General features: G+C 39.3%; 2 protein-coding genes and 1 long non-coding RNA gene across 4 annotated transcripts in view; 1 reads left to right on the forward strand and 2 right to left on the reverse strand.

The window, feature by feature from the left end:
- Sp1 (transcription factor Sp8) overlaps positions 1–4,141 on the reverse strand; it is an 80,008-nt gene extending 75,867 nt beyond the window's left edge. Inside the window, exon 1 of one of the 2 annotated variants that reach the window (XM_071699341.1) lies at positions 2,212–4,141. The gene's annotated coding sequence lies outside the window, so the exon portion shown is untranslated. The remainder of the gene's footprint in view (positions 1–2,211) is intronic. The other variant, XM_071699339.1, reaches the window with a different exon arrangement.
- The window catches only part of LOC139768798 (uncharacterized), a 170,818-nt gene that overhangs the window by 132,055 nt on the left and 22,753 nt on the right, over positions 1–16,010 (forward strand). The window lies entirely within an intron of this gene.
- LOC139768756 (uncharacterized) lies at positions 6,354–8,911 on the reverse strand. The gene is made up of 3 exons (XM_071699278.1): positions 8,782–8,911; positions 8,476–8,548; positions 6,354–7,604 (listed from the first exon to the last, which is right to left on the reverse strand). The coding sequence occupies exons 1-3, from the start codon at positions 8,829–8,831 to the stop codon at positions 6,531–6,533; spliced, it is 1,197 nt and encodes a 398-aa protein (XP_071555379.1). The 5' UTR covers positions 8,832–8,911; the 3' UTR covers positions 6,354–6,530.

Below are 16,010 nucleotides of genomic sequence, written 5' to 3' on the forward strand. Positions count from 1 at the left end.
GCTCATTTTAAATAACTTAGTTTAACTTGAAAATGTAACAACATACGTATCATGGTCACTCTCAAGCTGGACGCGTGACCGAATAATAAGACCAGACACGGAAGAGGAGGGGGGACCTTCACGAATCTATTATACTTCTAATATTTTATTTTTGCCCGTTTTAACACCATCCCGAGGATTGTATTCTTGTTCTTAGCGCAATTAAAGCCGTAAACGCAGAAAGACGGTCGAATTTTTATCACGCCCGCAAATCGTCTTAGGAACGGCTTATACGTCGGCGCATAGTTGTTCGCATAAATCGCTCTTCGGCCGATGTATGGCAGGAGGGCGTGAACGGGGCGTAGCAACATAGTAACGTTTATTACATTGGCTGGCAACTAGCGAACTGTGCGCCCTCGCCGCGATCTCTCCGGAGGACCGGACGCGTTAAAACTTTGCGGGATCCCATACACGGGGCCACTCATCGCGGCGTTTATCGATACCATTCTATCTCGCGCTGATGCCGATCCCGATCGTGAGACGTGAGGCGCGAGGAACAAAGACATCCGAATGATAGAGGATGCTGTCGGTATCGTTTCTTGTGCCGTGCTCTTAAATAAGACCTGTCTTAGAAGAGGTACCTAGAAGAGGCACGAATGATAAAGTTCGACTAATACAATCTAAAGTAAAACAAGCCGATGCTTTAGTAAGTTTCCCAGTCAGAAAGGTGACGTCGAAGAGCTGATTAAATCGAATTGATTGACTTCATCTTTTTGACTGAACGATGCGTAAAGTATTCTAGTGAGAAATGTATAGTTGATCCGACGTCGAATCAATGTCGATAATATGATATCAAAATAAAGTTAAAATTTTGGTCGATTCGACATCGAAACGAAGTTGAAACGATAGTTGAAGATTCCGTTGACATTTGTTACGACTTCGATGTCGAATCGATCAAAATTTTAACTTTTTTCGATATCAGATTATTGACGTCGGGTCAACTATACATTTCTCACTGGGTTCCCTCGTCGTAGATAATAATGGCGGTCGATTCGATTTGATGTAGAAACGAGCGGGGCAGGTAAACGAGGTAGTCGATACGAGCTCGCGACGAATGTCCCATTCCCATTGTTTCGCCGGTGTGCAGGTCACTTCCAGCGAGTAAAGATCGATCGTGTGGCACGGGTGGTCGGGTGTACGAGTGCACGTCGTTTTCGCATGAGCTCCTCGTCGCGTTTAACTAGAGGTGACTCCGCAAAGGGGGAAGACCGGATGTGGTAAAGAGACACCACCATGGACGCCACTCGCCGGCATTAATTTCTCATGACACGTCCGTGCAATTCCCTTTTACGTATGTAGGGCCACCAATTATATGCACGCTCACGGTGGAGGTACCGTGCATCGACACATCGTACGTTCGAAAATCATTTAGCGCAATTACCTAGGTGCATGCGATCTAAATTGGGAAAGGAGCAGGAATAGGGAATATTAATTCTTGATTTGACTACGTGCTCCACCTCATGAATGACGAATTCTCATGGAAAAGAAGCAAGACAATATTAGGAAGTCGTAACGGGATCGAAATTATTGGTGAGATTCTCACAAAGTAATAAAGAAAACAATGAAAGCGGCGGATTTGTTTCAAGCCTCATAAGGCTCACGTTGAAATAGAAAAATGTTCATCACAGAAATGTTCACCATATTCTTAGGGGAAAGAAAAAAAAACCGCAGAATCCGAAATAATTTCCGCGGTAGTAAATTCGAGGTCCCATTTAAGAGACGATCGTTAGATTCTCGTAATATCAAGATGATCGTGTCGGAAGGAGATTAAACGCGATCGCGGAAACTTGAGGAAATTAAAGCGACTAGAGGTAACCGCGAGATTCTCGTAAAATCATGAGTAAGGACGATCGTGGAATTCTCGTTAATTTAAGACGGCGCTATAAATGATGGCGATATTTCTCATAAAACCGGAATGTTATTAAAGCGATCGTCAAACTTGTATAGCATTCGCGAAGCTTGCATCCGCGCAAATTAAATCGACATTCGCGCCTTCAGAAATGTGATTACAAGTGCAATTGAAAGGGTGCAAAGATTTTAAGAGAACGTCTTATTCGATTATTAAATGAAAAGAGAGTGGAAGAACAGCGATCATCGGATTATCTTAATGAGAAAAACGCCACGACCGAAATTAACGCGAGATCGGGGTATAATCGAGACTATAGGACTTACGTTTATACTGCTGAGGGGTGTCGGGCTGACACCCCTGCGGCCACTGCCGCCGCCGCTGCTGACCTCCGCGTCCAGTTTGCCGATTTGCCTAATCGCTGCGACGTGGACGACGCTTAGTCGGTCCCACGATCCTGAAAACGCGCGAAATCACGCGAAGGACGAGGTACACGCGCGGTATCGGTCGCGAGACGCGTGGACGATCTCGTTGACGTCGGAGGTACGGCGGTTTCGATCACGACTCCATCTCTCGAGTGCTTTCGAGTGTTCCTCAAGAAGACGGATCTCTTCTCCCGGGCTCACGATACTGTCTCTCTCTCTCTCTCTCTCTCTCTTTCTCTCTCTCTCTCTCTCTCTCTCTGTCTCGAAAGCGCGCGCGCGCAATCGTATCTCGCGTGGCGATTTCAATCGGTATATCGGTGGTAGACGCGGCTACGACACGTCAACGTCGCATGCGAGTCGCGCGGAGCAGCCTCCTTTCGGGCAGCCGGTTACATTCATTGCGACGAGCGCACTGGCTGGCTGAATGGCACTCGTAAAACGTACGCACAGTGCTCGCGACGCTCGTCGGGGCACAGAGTGTCGACGCGCGGCGGGCCGCGCGGCTTCGGCCGGAGCCGCGAAGCTTCATTATTCACTGACGCGCTCCAGCGAGGGCCGCGGCGCGAGCACGTCAATCCTCGCGGACACTATACGCCGGGCGACGGGCGACCGATCCCGGTACCCCCTTTTTTTTCGTCGATCGATGCGCGACGCATCCGTGTCCCACTTCGATTCCTCTCGCGCGGATACTACCTGAGCGCCCGGCAAACGGAACATTCGCGACGACGGCAACCGGTGACGACGGCGATGGCGACGATGATAATGCCGACGGACGATTGGTGGTGGTAGCGGTGGTGATGATGCGCGCGTGATTAAGGCGGCGACGTCGATGACGGTGACGATGAAGGCGACAACCGCGACGAAGGCGAGTCGGCGTGCTGCTCGTACGCCTTAAGGGCCGTTGGTCGCAGACGCATGCTCGCGGCACGTCGCAGCCTCTCGCACTGACCGCACGTAACACGTAAGAGAGAGGTGCGTACTGTACTTGTGTGTCTACCCCCTCCTGCTGTCCTTCTCTCTCTTTCTCGCTCTCCGCGCTCTTCCCTCCCTCGTCGCCCTCCGGAGGAGCGCTATCTCTCCTTATCGCGTGCCCCGGCTCTCTTCGTCACTTTCTCGTCAATTACCCGCGCGCGCGGAAGAAGACGGCCCCCAAGGGGAGAAAGAAGTGTTTCCACACACACGCGGGTTGTGCGCGCGGGCGCGCGCGCGCACGCCGGGGCCCTCTTTGAATCCTCCGCTTTGCGCGCCGGCTTCACGCGGGTATCCTCGCGCGGTAACTCCGCAGGGAACGTTGAACGCGAGTCCGGAATTGCCGTGGCGCCACTCTTCCTCCCCTCCCGGTGCCTCCATTCTCTTCTTCCACCTCGTCCTCGTCCTCCTCGTCGTCGTCGTCGTCGTCGTCAGCGTTGGCGACGTCGTTGTCCTCCGCCGTGAGTGAGCGAGTGCCGCCGCGCGGCCACGGGGCTGCCTCCTCTCCGCAACGCGGCGCCGCGCCACGCCGCGCGTCCCACCTCGTTTTTCCCTATAATTTGCCCGGCAGCCGGGCTTTTTTTTCCTTTACTCCATTTTTGTATCTCCTCTCCGCCCCGCCGCCGCCGCTCGTCGCGACTCTGCCGTTGCTACCCTTTGCGTCCCTTTCGTTCCCTTCCGCCCCCTTCTCCTGCTCTCCTCCATCCTCTCATCCTCTCTCGCGATGTCTCTCTTTTTCTCTCTGTCTCTGCCTCCGCTACTGCCACCGCCGCACCGTCACTGCCTCCGTGCCTCTATCTCTGCCTCTCCGCCTGTGCATATACCTCTTCCTCTTGGTGCCAGCCATGAATCCTCGATCGGGCCGGGGGGTCAGGAGGGCTGCATGGCGCACCGCCCCTTTAATAGCGCTACGTCGACCTCTTCCATTCACCGTGCTTCCATCTACCAGTGGCAAGTCGAAGACCATTGTTGAAGACCATTGTCGCACTGGATGCGATCACGCTCTCACCCTGAGCAAACAATACACGCATATGTCATGAAGGGGTTGCGTTTATTATGAAATTTGTTTTCGATACGCGAAGAGAAGATTATAATTATTTTTTCTTTAATGAAAATTTTATGGAATTATGGATCTTTAAAATAATTGTGATAAAAAGTACTTCAGATCGCAATATGGATCCGGTCCCCATGAATTTTTATCCAGTTCGTTAAAACATTATATATATAATTGTTGCGCTTTTAGTTTTTCAGTTTGGTCGTCGCTGCATCGGACTTTTGTAATATAAAAAAATTAAGAAATAAAGATATTTTATTTTTATATAATTTTCAAAAACAAAACTTATCTTGTCCTCCGGTTATTACAAAGATTTTAATTTGACTCTTTTGACAAAAAAGGTTGGAAACGTCTGAGGATTATCCGTGGGTAATATCTATAGATATATCTATATATAATTTTACTCGTGATTTTCGTTTGGTATACAAGTTTATTAGAAATTTTAATAGCAATGTTTTACTGTATAAGACGTCTCTGGATCTGCGATCTAACAATAAGTCGACCCACCTGTCAGAAGGCGCATAGAACGAAAAATATTCCTAGGGCCCTTACCCTGTCGGCTGACCCTTCCTTTGAGCGAAACGAAGGGTGGATGACATATCGAGTGACAGGAAGCTGTCAGGAGAGAATTCGATATACAACAATTCGTAAACGATTCGTTGTTATTCGAATTTTTACGGCACGACCCCTCTTTTTCCGCCTCGTAACATGAAAACCTCTGCCGTAAAATCATCGAAAATATTCTTGAAATTCAAGACGTGCAAATGACCACAGGCGTAAAGAATATCAGATTATTGAGATGAAGTAATTATGTGTATCATAAGACAAAACTTTTTAAACATAATTTTTGAAAGAAAAGTTACTTTATTACATACACGTATATTCGGCTCACAGAATATATCAATAGTCTCCAACAGCTAATGCTTAGTTATTAGTCTTAAGATTAAGAAAAATAATAAAGACAATATTACAATTAATATTGACTAGTATAATTATCGACTAGCATAATTATATAACATGTAATATACAAAAAATGCGTAATTTGCACTTTGCAAATTTATGTCTTTTTTATGTCAGTCGATTTATCTCATTATCTTGTACAAAGTATCTTGTACAAGGTGATTAAGAAATAAATATTTTACAAGACATTTCCTATTAAAATTGATTAGAATAATATATAAAATGTCTCGTAAACTATTGATTTTTTATGACATTACCTTTATATCTTAATATTAAAAAAAAAATGAATAGGACAATTAATAGTTAAACATATTGAAAGTGACTTTGATATTTTAATCTTCCAAAAGGAATGGATAAGAAAATTTATAGTTTTGGTTAAAAATAATGAAAGCGGCTTTGATATGATCTTGAATATGATCATTAACCAAGGCCATTATTTTATATCCTTCTCGAAATCAAGCAGTTTGGAAATATTTTTGCTAAAGTTTCAAGTTTTTGAGAGCTATCTAATTGTTCTAATCAGAATTGAGCCATATTATAATACATGATACGTATTATAATACATATGTATGATTACATTATATAGACATGTACATATGTGTACATATATGCATGTGTATATGTAATGTATTTTAATGTATTTTATATACATATACTAGATATTAAATTTATTTATATATAATATATATTATATATAATATATTATATATGTTTATATTATATTTATATATATATATTATATCTTACACGCCCGCATACATCACATATAGAATAGTCTAAGTAAAGTGTTAAAACATTACATCTCTTAAAATAAACATTTTAGCAAAAAATTGAGATAAAAATATGTTTGGTTCTGAAAAGGACGTAAAATGGCTTTAGTTTGATCCTGATTAATCTTCTCATAGTCATATCTAAATCATTTGTTTTTTTAAACGAAATTATATAAATTTTCTTATATAAATTGACTTCCGTTAATATTCTGTGTATGGTGTATGTATATATACTGTTACGTATATTTTTACACAAAATACAAGTATATTTAATGTGTAAGAATATATTTTTCTAATGATATATCAAGAATAAAATTTTCTAATTTTAAGGAAAAATTTTCATAAAGATTTTATAAAATTATATTTGAAATTTGTAATACTGTATTTTGTATAAAATTATATAATACAGTTTGCATAAAATGTATAACTATTAAGAAATTTGGATGAAATCCAATTTCATCAAAATATCACAAATAAGCGCACGGCTTACGATATTCTAAAGAAGTAGCTGAGGAATCTGACATTTCGGCGGAGGTGTTTTCAAGTAAACTGCCCTTTTTCGTGTCAGTCTCGATCGCACGAGATTTATTATTTTCCTTCTCGTGTGTCTTCGCATGCTTGTTGAGATGATCACTTCTCGTAAACTTTTTATGACATTTGTCGCAGATATGCTTTCTTTCGCCGGTGTGCGTGCGAACGTGACGCTGCAGCTCGTCACTGCGAGTGAATTTTCTATCACAGTGAGGCCACCCACAGTGATATGGCCGTTCGTTGGTGTGCGATCTGATATGCGCCTTGAGATGCGACGACTTGCCGTATACCTTTGTACATCCCGGTATATGACATATGTGTTGCCGTTTGCCGTCGCTGCCAATCGGGGCTTCGTCGTCTTTGGCAACGCAATTAGGACACTCGCATCTCTTCCTGCTGGATTTATTGGGGTTGGATTTCCTGGGCCAGAGCACGAAGCCTGGAAGTTGAGAATCCAAAGTCTCCATTGGCGAATGATAGAAATTACCTTCTAACATGTATCGATGAGAGTGTCCCGCTGTTTCCGTTAACTCTTGTGACAGATTCGAGTTTAATGAGTGATAATATTGGTCGATTGAACGAACTGCCGCAATCTGGTGGTTAGGATGGTTCTGCATTAACGACATGCCGGTCATCATCTCGGGCTTTGGCATTGCTGTATGTGTATTGCTGTATGACATCAAGGGTTGACAACTGTCTTTATAAGGAGTGGTATTCTGGTATTGGTAGATCGTTGTGCTTGGCAGATTATACGAGAATGACTCGTATGTAAAGTCTTCCTGACATGCTGGCTTGGGAGAAATGGCAGAAGCGAGGGCAGAAGTGGCATTGTCGCTCGTTTGATAGTAATAATTTGGCGTATAATTGTAACCTTGCTTGTAAAACTTGTAGTCCTGATTTATAACACTCCTATTGTCAATATTGTACTCTGTCAGGTGGGGAAACAGCCTATTCGTTATTTGTGTCATATCATTCATTGAAGATGAGATCGATGCCGTTTCAGTAGATGTCTGCAAGTAAAAGACACGTATTAGTAGAAAAAAGAACAGAGAGAGAGAGAGAGAGAGAGAGAGAGAGAGAGAGAAATTTTATGTGAATGTCATTTATTAAGTAATTTTAAACAAATCCCAATACAACACAAGAAGCATACATAACGTACAAAGAACATGACATAATGTGTCAATAAGAATAATGAATATTATATGTTAATAACAATCAAAATAGTATTGCATTACATGTGTATATATGTGTCAAAGACACACATATATGATTACAAGATGCTCAATACGTGATTAATGAAATATCTTAAGAAAATATTAAAATTATTTAAAAATTATAGAATATTAGAATATCACACACAAATCTTAGTGAACAAAAAATTACAATACTATTGTACGCATATTTATAGATATTATATGCAAATATTATAAATATCAAATATTATCTTTAGAGGGCCGCAAGGTTTTTTTTCTTAAATTATGAAAATTTCATTCTAAGAAAAGATATATAAATTTAATATATAATTGGATAAAAAAATATCTATCATTAAAAAGACACTCGGCTATTGAGATATACTTTGGAGACACTATCATAGCTTTAAAATAATTGTTTATTTATACTTTGCTCTCTCTCTCTTGTTTATAAATTGTATTACAAATCATATTACAATCATTACTTCATGTATTTTGAAATTCCTTAAAACCGTTTACAAGATACAGTTTCAAAACTTTTAATTTTAAACAATTGTTATCGGCACGGAGGGAGGAACGAACATCGCGCGGCACAATGAAATTTGCTTTCTCCTTTCACTATGCAGTCGAGTTACACGAGCCACACACACACGTGAGGAGCCACATAATACGTACGTGAATCGAGACATACCTGCGAAGGTATTATACCTCGTGGATACCAGTTTATTTCCTGTCCTTGCCATGATGCCATGTACACGTTGTAACTAGTGTGAAAAATAAACAACACTGTCAAATTCGGTTATATAAATTTAAAGAAATGAAAAATACTTTACTAGTTCACTATAATTATTCGTAAAAATAATTTTAAAAAATACAGAATTAATAAAATTATAAGCCATTACATAAAAATTTAAACATACAGCAGATTTCCAAGAAAAAAAAGTATTTTTTTAATATTATATTAAATATTAATTTTTATTTTAAATTTTTTACAAACTTGCTATTTCTTTGTAGCCTTCTTTGCAGTAGTTTGTGAAATCTTTGCATTTCCAGTACGAAGATGAGAATTAGAGTATTTTCTATAAGAAGGTTTGAACACAGCTAGGGTCGTGGTAACATAACGCTTCGCTTCAACTTTTAAAACTGAGTGGGCAAGACATTCGTCGAGAAGAGAAGACGGAGCTACATTTATAAGTGGGGATAGGAGCAAATCCTTGACGCATGCGCACACTCCATTTATTTGTCTGTCATAAATCATATCTTAAATCTCAACTATAGAACATGTAAAAAAAAACATGGTTAACGCGGTAACTCTTTTTGTTCTCCCTTGGGACTTTCTAACTTCCTCCATTTCTTAAAAACGAAGAAAAACAGAACGAGACGCTTCAGGAAAATTTTAACATGTAGCCACGAGCTGCAATTCAAATAAAATAACTCAAGTTTATAAAATATTATTTAAAACTTTTATATAACTCGATTTTTATTGCTTTTATCTCCTTTAAACTTATGTGCGACACGCACTTCCCTTTGTACAATATCAATTTGTGACGCCTTTTTAGAGAACTTAAGACCTGATTAAGACATTATACGAACAATACTTTCTAGAATCAATCCATCATAACGTTAAGTATAAGACTCGAGCGAGAATTTTATATATATAGCATCTCACTCTTCCAAATGATGTATCTGTCGTACGTATCGAAAATTCGTTCGTATCATTTGCTATAATTCAGTACAATTATTACAATTGATAACGCGACTTTGATATGACATACGTTCATATAATTTAACATTTTATCAAATGTAGGCTGCGTTCGAAAACTTCACTCTGATGCACCAGCGTCGTTCTGTCCTTGTTCAACTTTTAGTAAATAACAAAGATAGAACGACGCGGTGTGCACACGAGTAAAGTTTTCGATCACAGCCATAGTTATAAACTTATTTAAATATTTTCTCTTTCTCTTTTATTTTTCTTCCTGAAGAACAATAAAGTTTACCATTTTTCTTTGTCCTGTTTCATTTTTTGAGGATAACGAATTTTGCATACGTAGTAGGTATCGAGTTCAAACAGCGATCTGACCGCAGGCAAAATCATTGCTTCGCGTTTTGACCGCCCAAGATTCGAAGGCGATCGTTCTGGTAGGTAATAATTATCGATGAAGACGGTAACGGGGGAGGGGGGGCAGGTAGGGTAGTAGTGGTGGTAGGGGGGAATAAACTTAATCGTTTGGATTTAATTAGCGGATGAGGCTTTTCGGTTTAATTAGCGGTCCTGCGCGCCCGATGTCGCTTCGTTTAAAGACGCGAATGCCATCGCGCAAAGCTTGTAACGTCGACATAATTATACGATGGCCAATGGTCGCCCGTAGCGTGGCTCTTTATTCCTCTTTCCGATCGCAAACGCTTGCGTGCGTGTTTTTATGCGTGCACATATGCGGCGAGCCTTCGCGAGGCGTTACGTTTTCATGGCCAAGCGATTTAAACTTCGAGTTTGATAAGTTAATCTCAGCCTGTGTGTACCAGATCCGTCAGAGACAATTATCTCATAAGTCGAAAAACAAAACTATTTGTTTATTCATGGCATACTTTCATCGAAAAGTTTATAGATACGAAATATCTACAATTCCGCACGTAATTTTACAGAAAGGAACTGGTATTTTAATTAGATTTTTAATTAGATCACTTTTTTAGACTTTTTTCCCCAATATTATTGCAAATCTATAATAATTATAACAAAACTGAAGAACGTATGTCAATTTTCTATCAGAAACATCAGTGCTTAAATAGTTTCCTTCTTAAAGAAATAATTGAGGAAGATAAAGAAATAAAGTTTATAATAAAGATGTGACAAAAAATTTAACGCTTTTTAACATTTAAAATTTAACAGTCTAACTTAACTTCCGCACGTGATATCGACCTCACAGGAAGCAGATTTCCGGTTTTTTCCGATTTTTTTCCGGTTTGGATATCGATAAAAAGTTCTACATTCTTTTGTTACTTATTTTAAGTTACGCCAGAAGGAAAATATTTTCCAAAATTTTCCATAAGTCATACAGGACAGATAATGTCGAAAAGTTCGATAAATACATTACCAATTTTCACTTTTGACCTACCAGTAGAGTTTGTCTTTATTCGACGTGTTATGTACATTAATTATGTACATTAACAAGAAGCTGAATAAATAGAATTCTCAAAAATGAGATTCTGAAAATGTCATGTTTATTAGAGGTAAGACGACGGCGTATGTAATTTGGAGACATGTTAACATTTTATTTTGTAAGTTTGGAAAAGTTACTATTTTGTTAATTAAAACTTAATTCAGTTCAGTAGCTATAAAATCATAAGGAATTATATCAAAGAGGTACATGTGTGCAAGATAACCGATTAATAAATTAGTAATTAGTAATTGCAAAAGAAGACATTTTTTATTCTAATAAAATATGTAAGCTTCCATAGCTTTGACGTTTACTTTCCCGAACGGTTCCCCTCATAATGGTCACTGCATGATGTCTTTAAAGAAACATCAATGGCGAAAATAGCAATTTATGACCAATTGTTGCTTTTTGTTCGGCATCGTTTGAAGTCTATATACCTGGGTGCAGATACAATAATAGCTCATTTATTTTAATGCATATCAGTAGCGTAAAAATGTCAGCACCTTGTTCATGACTATATTATGAAGCACACTAAACTAAACGTATATTGAACGTATATTGAATTTTCAATAAAATAAAAATATTTCAATAAAATATTATTACATTCTTAGATCGTCTGAAGTGGACTTTATAATACATTGATTTGCCTTACACATCGCAGTATCACAGCCGCCCAATCAATGATTGGTGTCTGTGATTGTTCAGTATCGGACTTGTCGAGAATCATCTCCAGGGGCCCAATTCTGTACACGCTTACCGACAACTATCGGTTCGATAAGCGTGTACAAAATATGGGCCCAGCCCCGACCCGATAGTGATTTTAGTTGTTGCCCTATGTCACTTGTTCTTTTAGTCGCCTCTTACAATAGACAGAACATACCATGGGGGACTATTCTACCTCGGTTCCATACAGGGTAGAGTTAATAAGATGCTAATAATAAATATTCAGAAAATGTATTTTTTAGAAATTGTGATGATGGAATGATAATTTTTAAATATAAGTTTTAATACGATACAACTTGATACAACGATACACTTGACGTTAAATCGGAATTCGACGTTAGACGGTAATGGGACATAAGTCGTATTTACTTTGCGACAGATGTAGCGGAATACATCATCATGATCCCCCTTTTCGGCGATCACGGATTGCCGCATTAACTTCGAAATCTTCTCGGATCGAAGATACAGGTGGAAGAGTTTCTTTTATATCCAACAAGTCGTAAAGCATGTAACCGCGGTCCTGATGGCATTAAAATGACCTCCGGGCGAATGGATTTCTAGCTAACTATAAACGCTTCTAAGTTATGTGGCGAACTGTCGGAAAGTGCGCGCTTGTTCGGGGCATATATCGGTTTCTCAAAAATGAAACCTCGTAATGCGATCGAAAGGCCGACTGTTTCACAAAAGAGTGCCGAAAGACTGTTACGACCGAGAAGAAATATGTTATACCCTTCGTTTTCGTCCTTCGGTCCTCTCGTCTGTCCAGTAGAGGGTCACTTTAATTTCCGACCGGCTGCTGCGCCGACGTGAAACGCTCGGCGGTATAATTAAATGATCAGTCGCTAATCAGGATTTATCGGACTGGAAATGAAATAATATACAATGTAGAGGGTTCTCTTAAGTATATTTACCTTTTTTGTTAGAAACCATCTCATCGATCTGTTTAAATTTCTCTGTTTTATAATTGTTATTTTTATCTTTATGAATTTATACGTATTACAATATTTTATTGTTATATACAATAATTTATAATTTCCTACGTTGCATGACTCTAACATTCGTCAGAAATTGGATGCATTAGTGAAATATCTATACGTTGCATTTCCTGATGTGGCGGCTCTTTAGATCTATGCCATTTCTTCGGAACTTGACAAACGTTCTCTCACTGGATGATGACCAAAACGCATTTCCTATTTCCCTTGATGACGGTCGTTGTTAAAGCTCGAGGGATCTACCAGAGAACAATTTTATACACGATGTACCTGTCCTCGACGGAATTCTGACTTTGGTCTGGAAATTTTCTTTAAGAATATTAGTCACGTAAAAGAGAAACGAAGATAGAAAAGGGAAAAAGGTCTCGCGAGAAACTAGGCGCGAAATCGTAAGAATAAAAGAAAAGCAAGACCACTATTTGACCGTAGTAGAATAATGTTTTGCGGTCGACTTTTGACGTTTCGCAGTCAATGTAATGATTCATCTGTATTTTTTTTTTTTAAGACGACGATGCATGCAATCTTAATGTTGATGCGTTTTGACTTGCTAAAAGAGATTTAACTGAAACATTTCTTCGAAACTCTGTACTGTCGCTAAACAATTTTATAAAATAGAACTTTGAGAGAAAGAGAGGGAGAGAGGTTGAGAGAAAGGAAAGAGAGAGAGAGAGAGATTTTTGCGGGAACCTTTGACTACACGATGAGCGGGTGGATCGTTTCGACCAGCCTGCGTATTAAGAAACGTATAACGAACTCATTAATCATCTCCCGAACGAGAGCAGAACCAGAAACAATTCTGGGATGCGCGGAAGGAGGCTGCTGTCGTAAACGAATGGTACGAGTCACTAGTCCATTTGTTACGCATCGTTTACAGACAAAGGATCAGCCGATCAGTGGCGCTAATATAATCGAGAAAACGAGAAATCGGAGAACACGATTTCAATTCTATTACAACAGGCGTCTTATTATTATTAAACGGATCCTCTCAAGAGTTCGATACGGCCATAATTCGATGCGTAAATAAGTGTTAATTTGTGTATGTGCATGTAGTGTGTCACTGTGTGCAATTGTCCGCGGTGATAAACTCGGATCCGTAGGAAGTGCGCGGATCAGTCCTACCTGCGGGTTATTACAACAGGCGTGTGATAAGAATCCACACAGGGCAGGGACGCCTGGATCGAGACTTCGCCCAATGAAACGAGGCCCGACGCGACCTTCGATTTTATTCCCGATCCGAGCTGTCGCACGATCAAAGGAATCGTCATTCGCGAAGCGGCCGCAGGTGGGAAACGGTAAATGTATCTGATGCAGGTGAGCAGGTGTCGGTCCTAGAGGTCTATAAATTTGTGCGCGCTCCACGGCTCACACGGAGACGGGGGCACACGAATTGTACCCCGAAGGGGTGCCTCGGCGCGGCGCTGCGCGGTGCGGTGCGGTGCGGTGCGGCAATTTTACTCCGCCGAGAAACGACACCCTCGTCACAATACGACCTGTTGCGTCGACATCGGCAAGAGGAGCAAAGAAAGGCAGCGATCGGCGGTAGATTCGGATAGAATTAACGTTCCTTCTTGGTTCTCGGAGCGCCTTTCGCCGGTCGTGAGAATTACCGTGGGTCAAAGCGTGCCGCCGCCATTGTGACACGGCTTCATTACGCAAACTGAGCTTTATGTATACCGGGGTGAGAAGGCATATGTGTGCACCCTATAGCGCAAATATTCCCCTGATGTCAACGGTTCTGTCATTCAACAATAGAAATCGTCATTTTTAAACAAGTTTAAAGATAATGTTCGCTATTTTTTTATGCAGGAAGAATTTTCTGAAATGTTGCGATTATAAAAATTAGACTCATTAGAATTGCAGTTTAAATCATCAGAGTATTCTTTTTAATACGTTTATATTTTATTTTATATATATATTTTATATTTTTTATATATTTTTTATTTATATTATATTATTTTTGTATAATTTTTAACAGGACTTGAGAAAGTTTTGATGGAAGATTGTGGAACGCGTTTGCGTAACATAGAGTAGTTTTAAATACCTTATAGGTTTGTCAATACCGTTCTTCCACCCTCATCCCTTGTATGTCCCTTTTACGTCGGTAGAACTGGTGCTGCGACCTTACGTGAAACCATAGCATGCACTTGACTACAGCTTCTCAAAAGTCGATAACATTGCCATCGTCTTTCATAAAATCTTGATTTCATTATGAATATGATTACATCATTATTCATAGAATTACAGCTGATGTTCTTTAGGTATTGTTCGCGATTAGGTAGCGATGGGTTTTACCTGATGATAAACTGCATATGAGCAATAACTATATTTACACAAAGACTCAAAGAATATATATATTGAATTTTATAAGTAGATTGCACATTCTTAAGCGACAATACGCTGAAGAAAAAAGATATGCAAAGACAGACTGTTATTCATTAATCACACTCTGTTAATCGTAATATGTATGTATTATTACATGCGAAATATGCGTCATAATGTTTTAGAGAGTAAAATAAGTAGAGAAGTTCTCTTTTTGATTAAACCTCTGAAACAATAATACGTTTAACAATAACTGCCAAACTGCCCAACAATGCTCGCATATTGAATTTTGGTGTTGCTGCGAGTGACTATGACGAGACTAAAAATTTATGTTTAAGATGAATCTTTGCTTATTGAAAAGGGAAAATAATTCTTAAAATAATAACCAATAGCATAATGTATTCTAGATAACAGTGATAGATGCGATTATTACAAAGGGTTTTATTTTACCAAAACCTTTTCTAAAGGTAGATCAAGGGTTGACATATGAAAACAAGGAGCTTATTTAGATAAAAAAATTTTCTCTTCAGCCTTTCTCTCGTATTTCGGGGAAAGATTTAAGAAAGTCTAATATTATAAAAAGTTTGAATGCAAAATGCAAGATATTACATTGGGCATTGTTCATTAAGGAAATTATTTGAGAAGGACTTTGAAGAACTTCAAAAGTTTTTAAAAGAAATTAAGATAAAAATTGTGGCATGTAATAAAGTTATGTTGAAGATCTATTATGTAATTTGGAACAGTATCTCCAAGGACTTACTATCTACACCTGTCACGGATAAAGAGCTTTAAAGAGATTTTTCGAGATTTTCACAATAATTTACTAGATAACACAATTGAGTTGATAAAAAGTTTGTCTCTTTACACATTATGTTTCGATTTAATACTCGGTACGAATAATGACTAACAAGTTTTAAACTTGTTTTTTAACATTGTTCGTTAATTCATAAGTAAGATAAATTGCATTAACCAAGCGTAGCGCACTAAAAAAAAAATTTACATGATGTTCTTCATTGAACGGTTAAGCAATTTTAAAC

This window comes from Temnothorax nylanderi, unplaced genomic scaffold (genome assembly GCF_030848795.1).
Source record: "Temnothorax nylanderi isolate EJ_2023f unplaced genomic scaffold, tnyl_v1.0 TNYL_tig0018_pilon, whole genome shotgun sequence".
Taxonomy (NCBI): Eukaryota; Metazoa; Arthropoda; class Insecta; order Hymenoptera; family Formicidae; genus Temnothorax; species Temnothorax nylanderi.

Excerpts from the sequence above, each read along its gene's own strand:
- LOC139768756 (XM_071699278.1), bottom strand. The coding sequence starts at position 8,831 with ATGCAAAGATTTCACAAACTACTGCAAAGAAGGCTACAAAGAAATAGC. Across the intron at positions 8,549-8,781 it reads AGGCTACAAAGAAATAGCAA|TTACAACGTGTACATGGCAT; the intron begins GTTTGTAAAAAA and ends TTTTCACACTAG. Across the intron at positions 7,605-8,475 it reads GAGGTATAATACCTTCGCAG|ACATCTACTGAAACGGCATC; the intron begins GTATGTCTCGAT and ends TTTTACTTGCAG.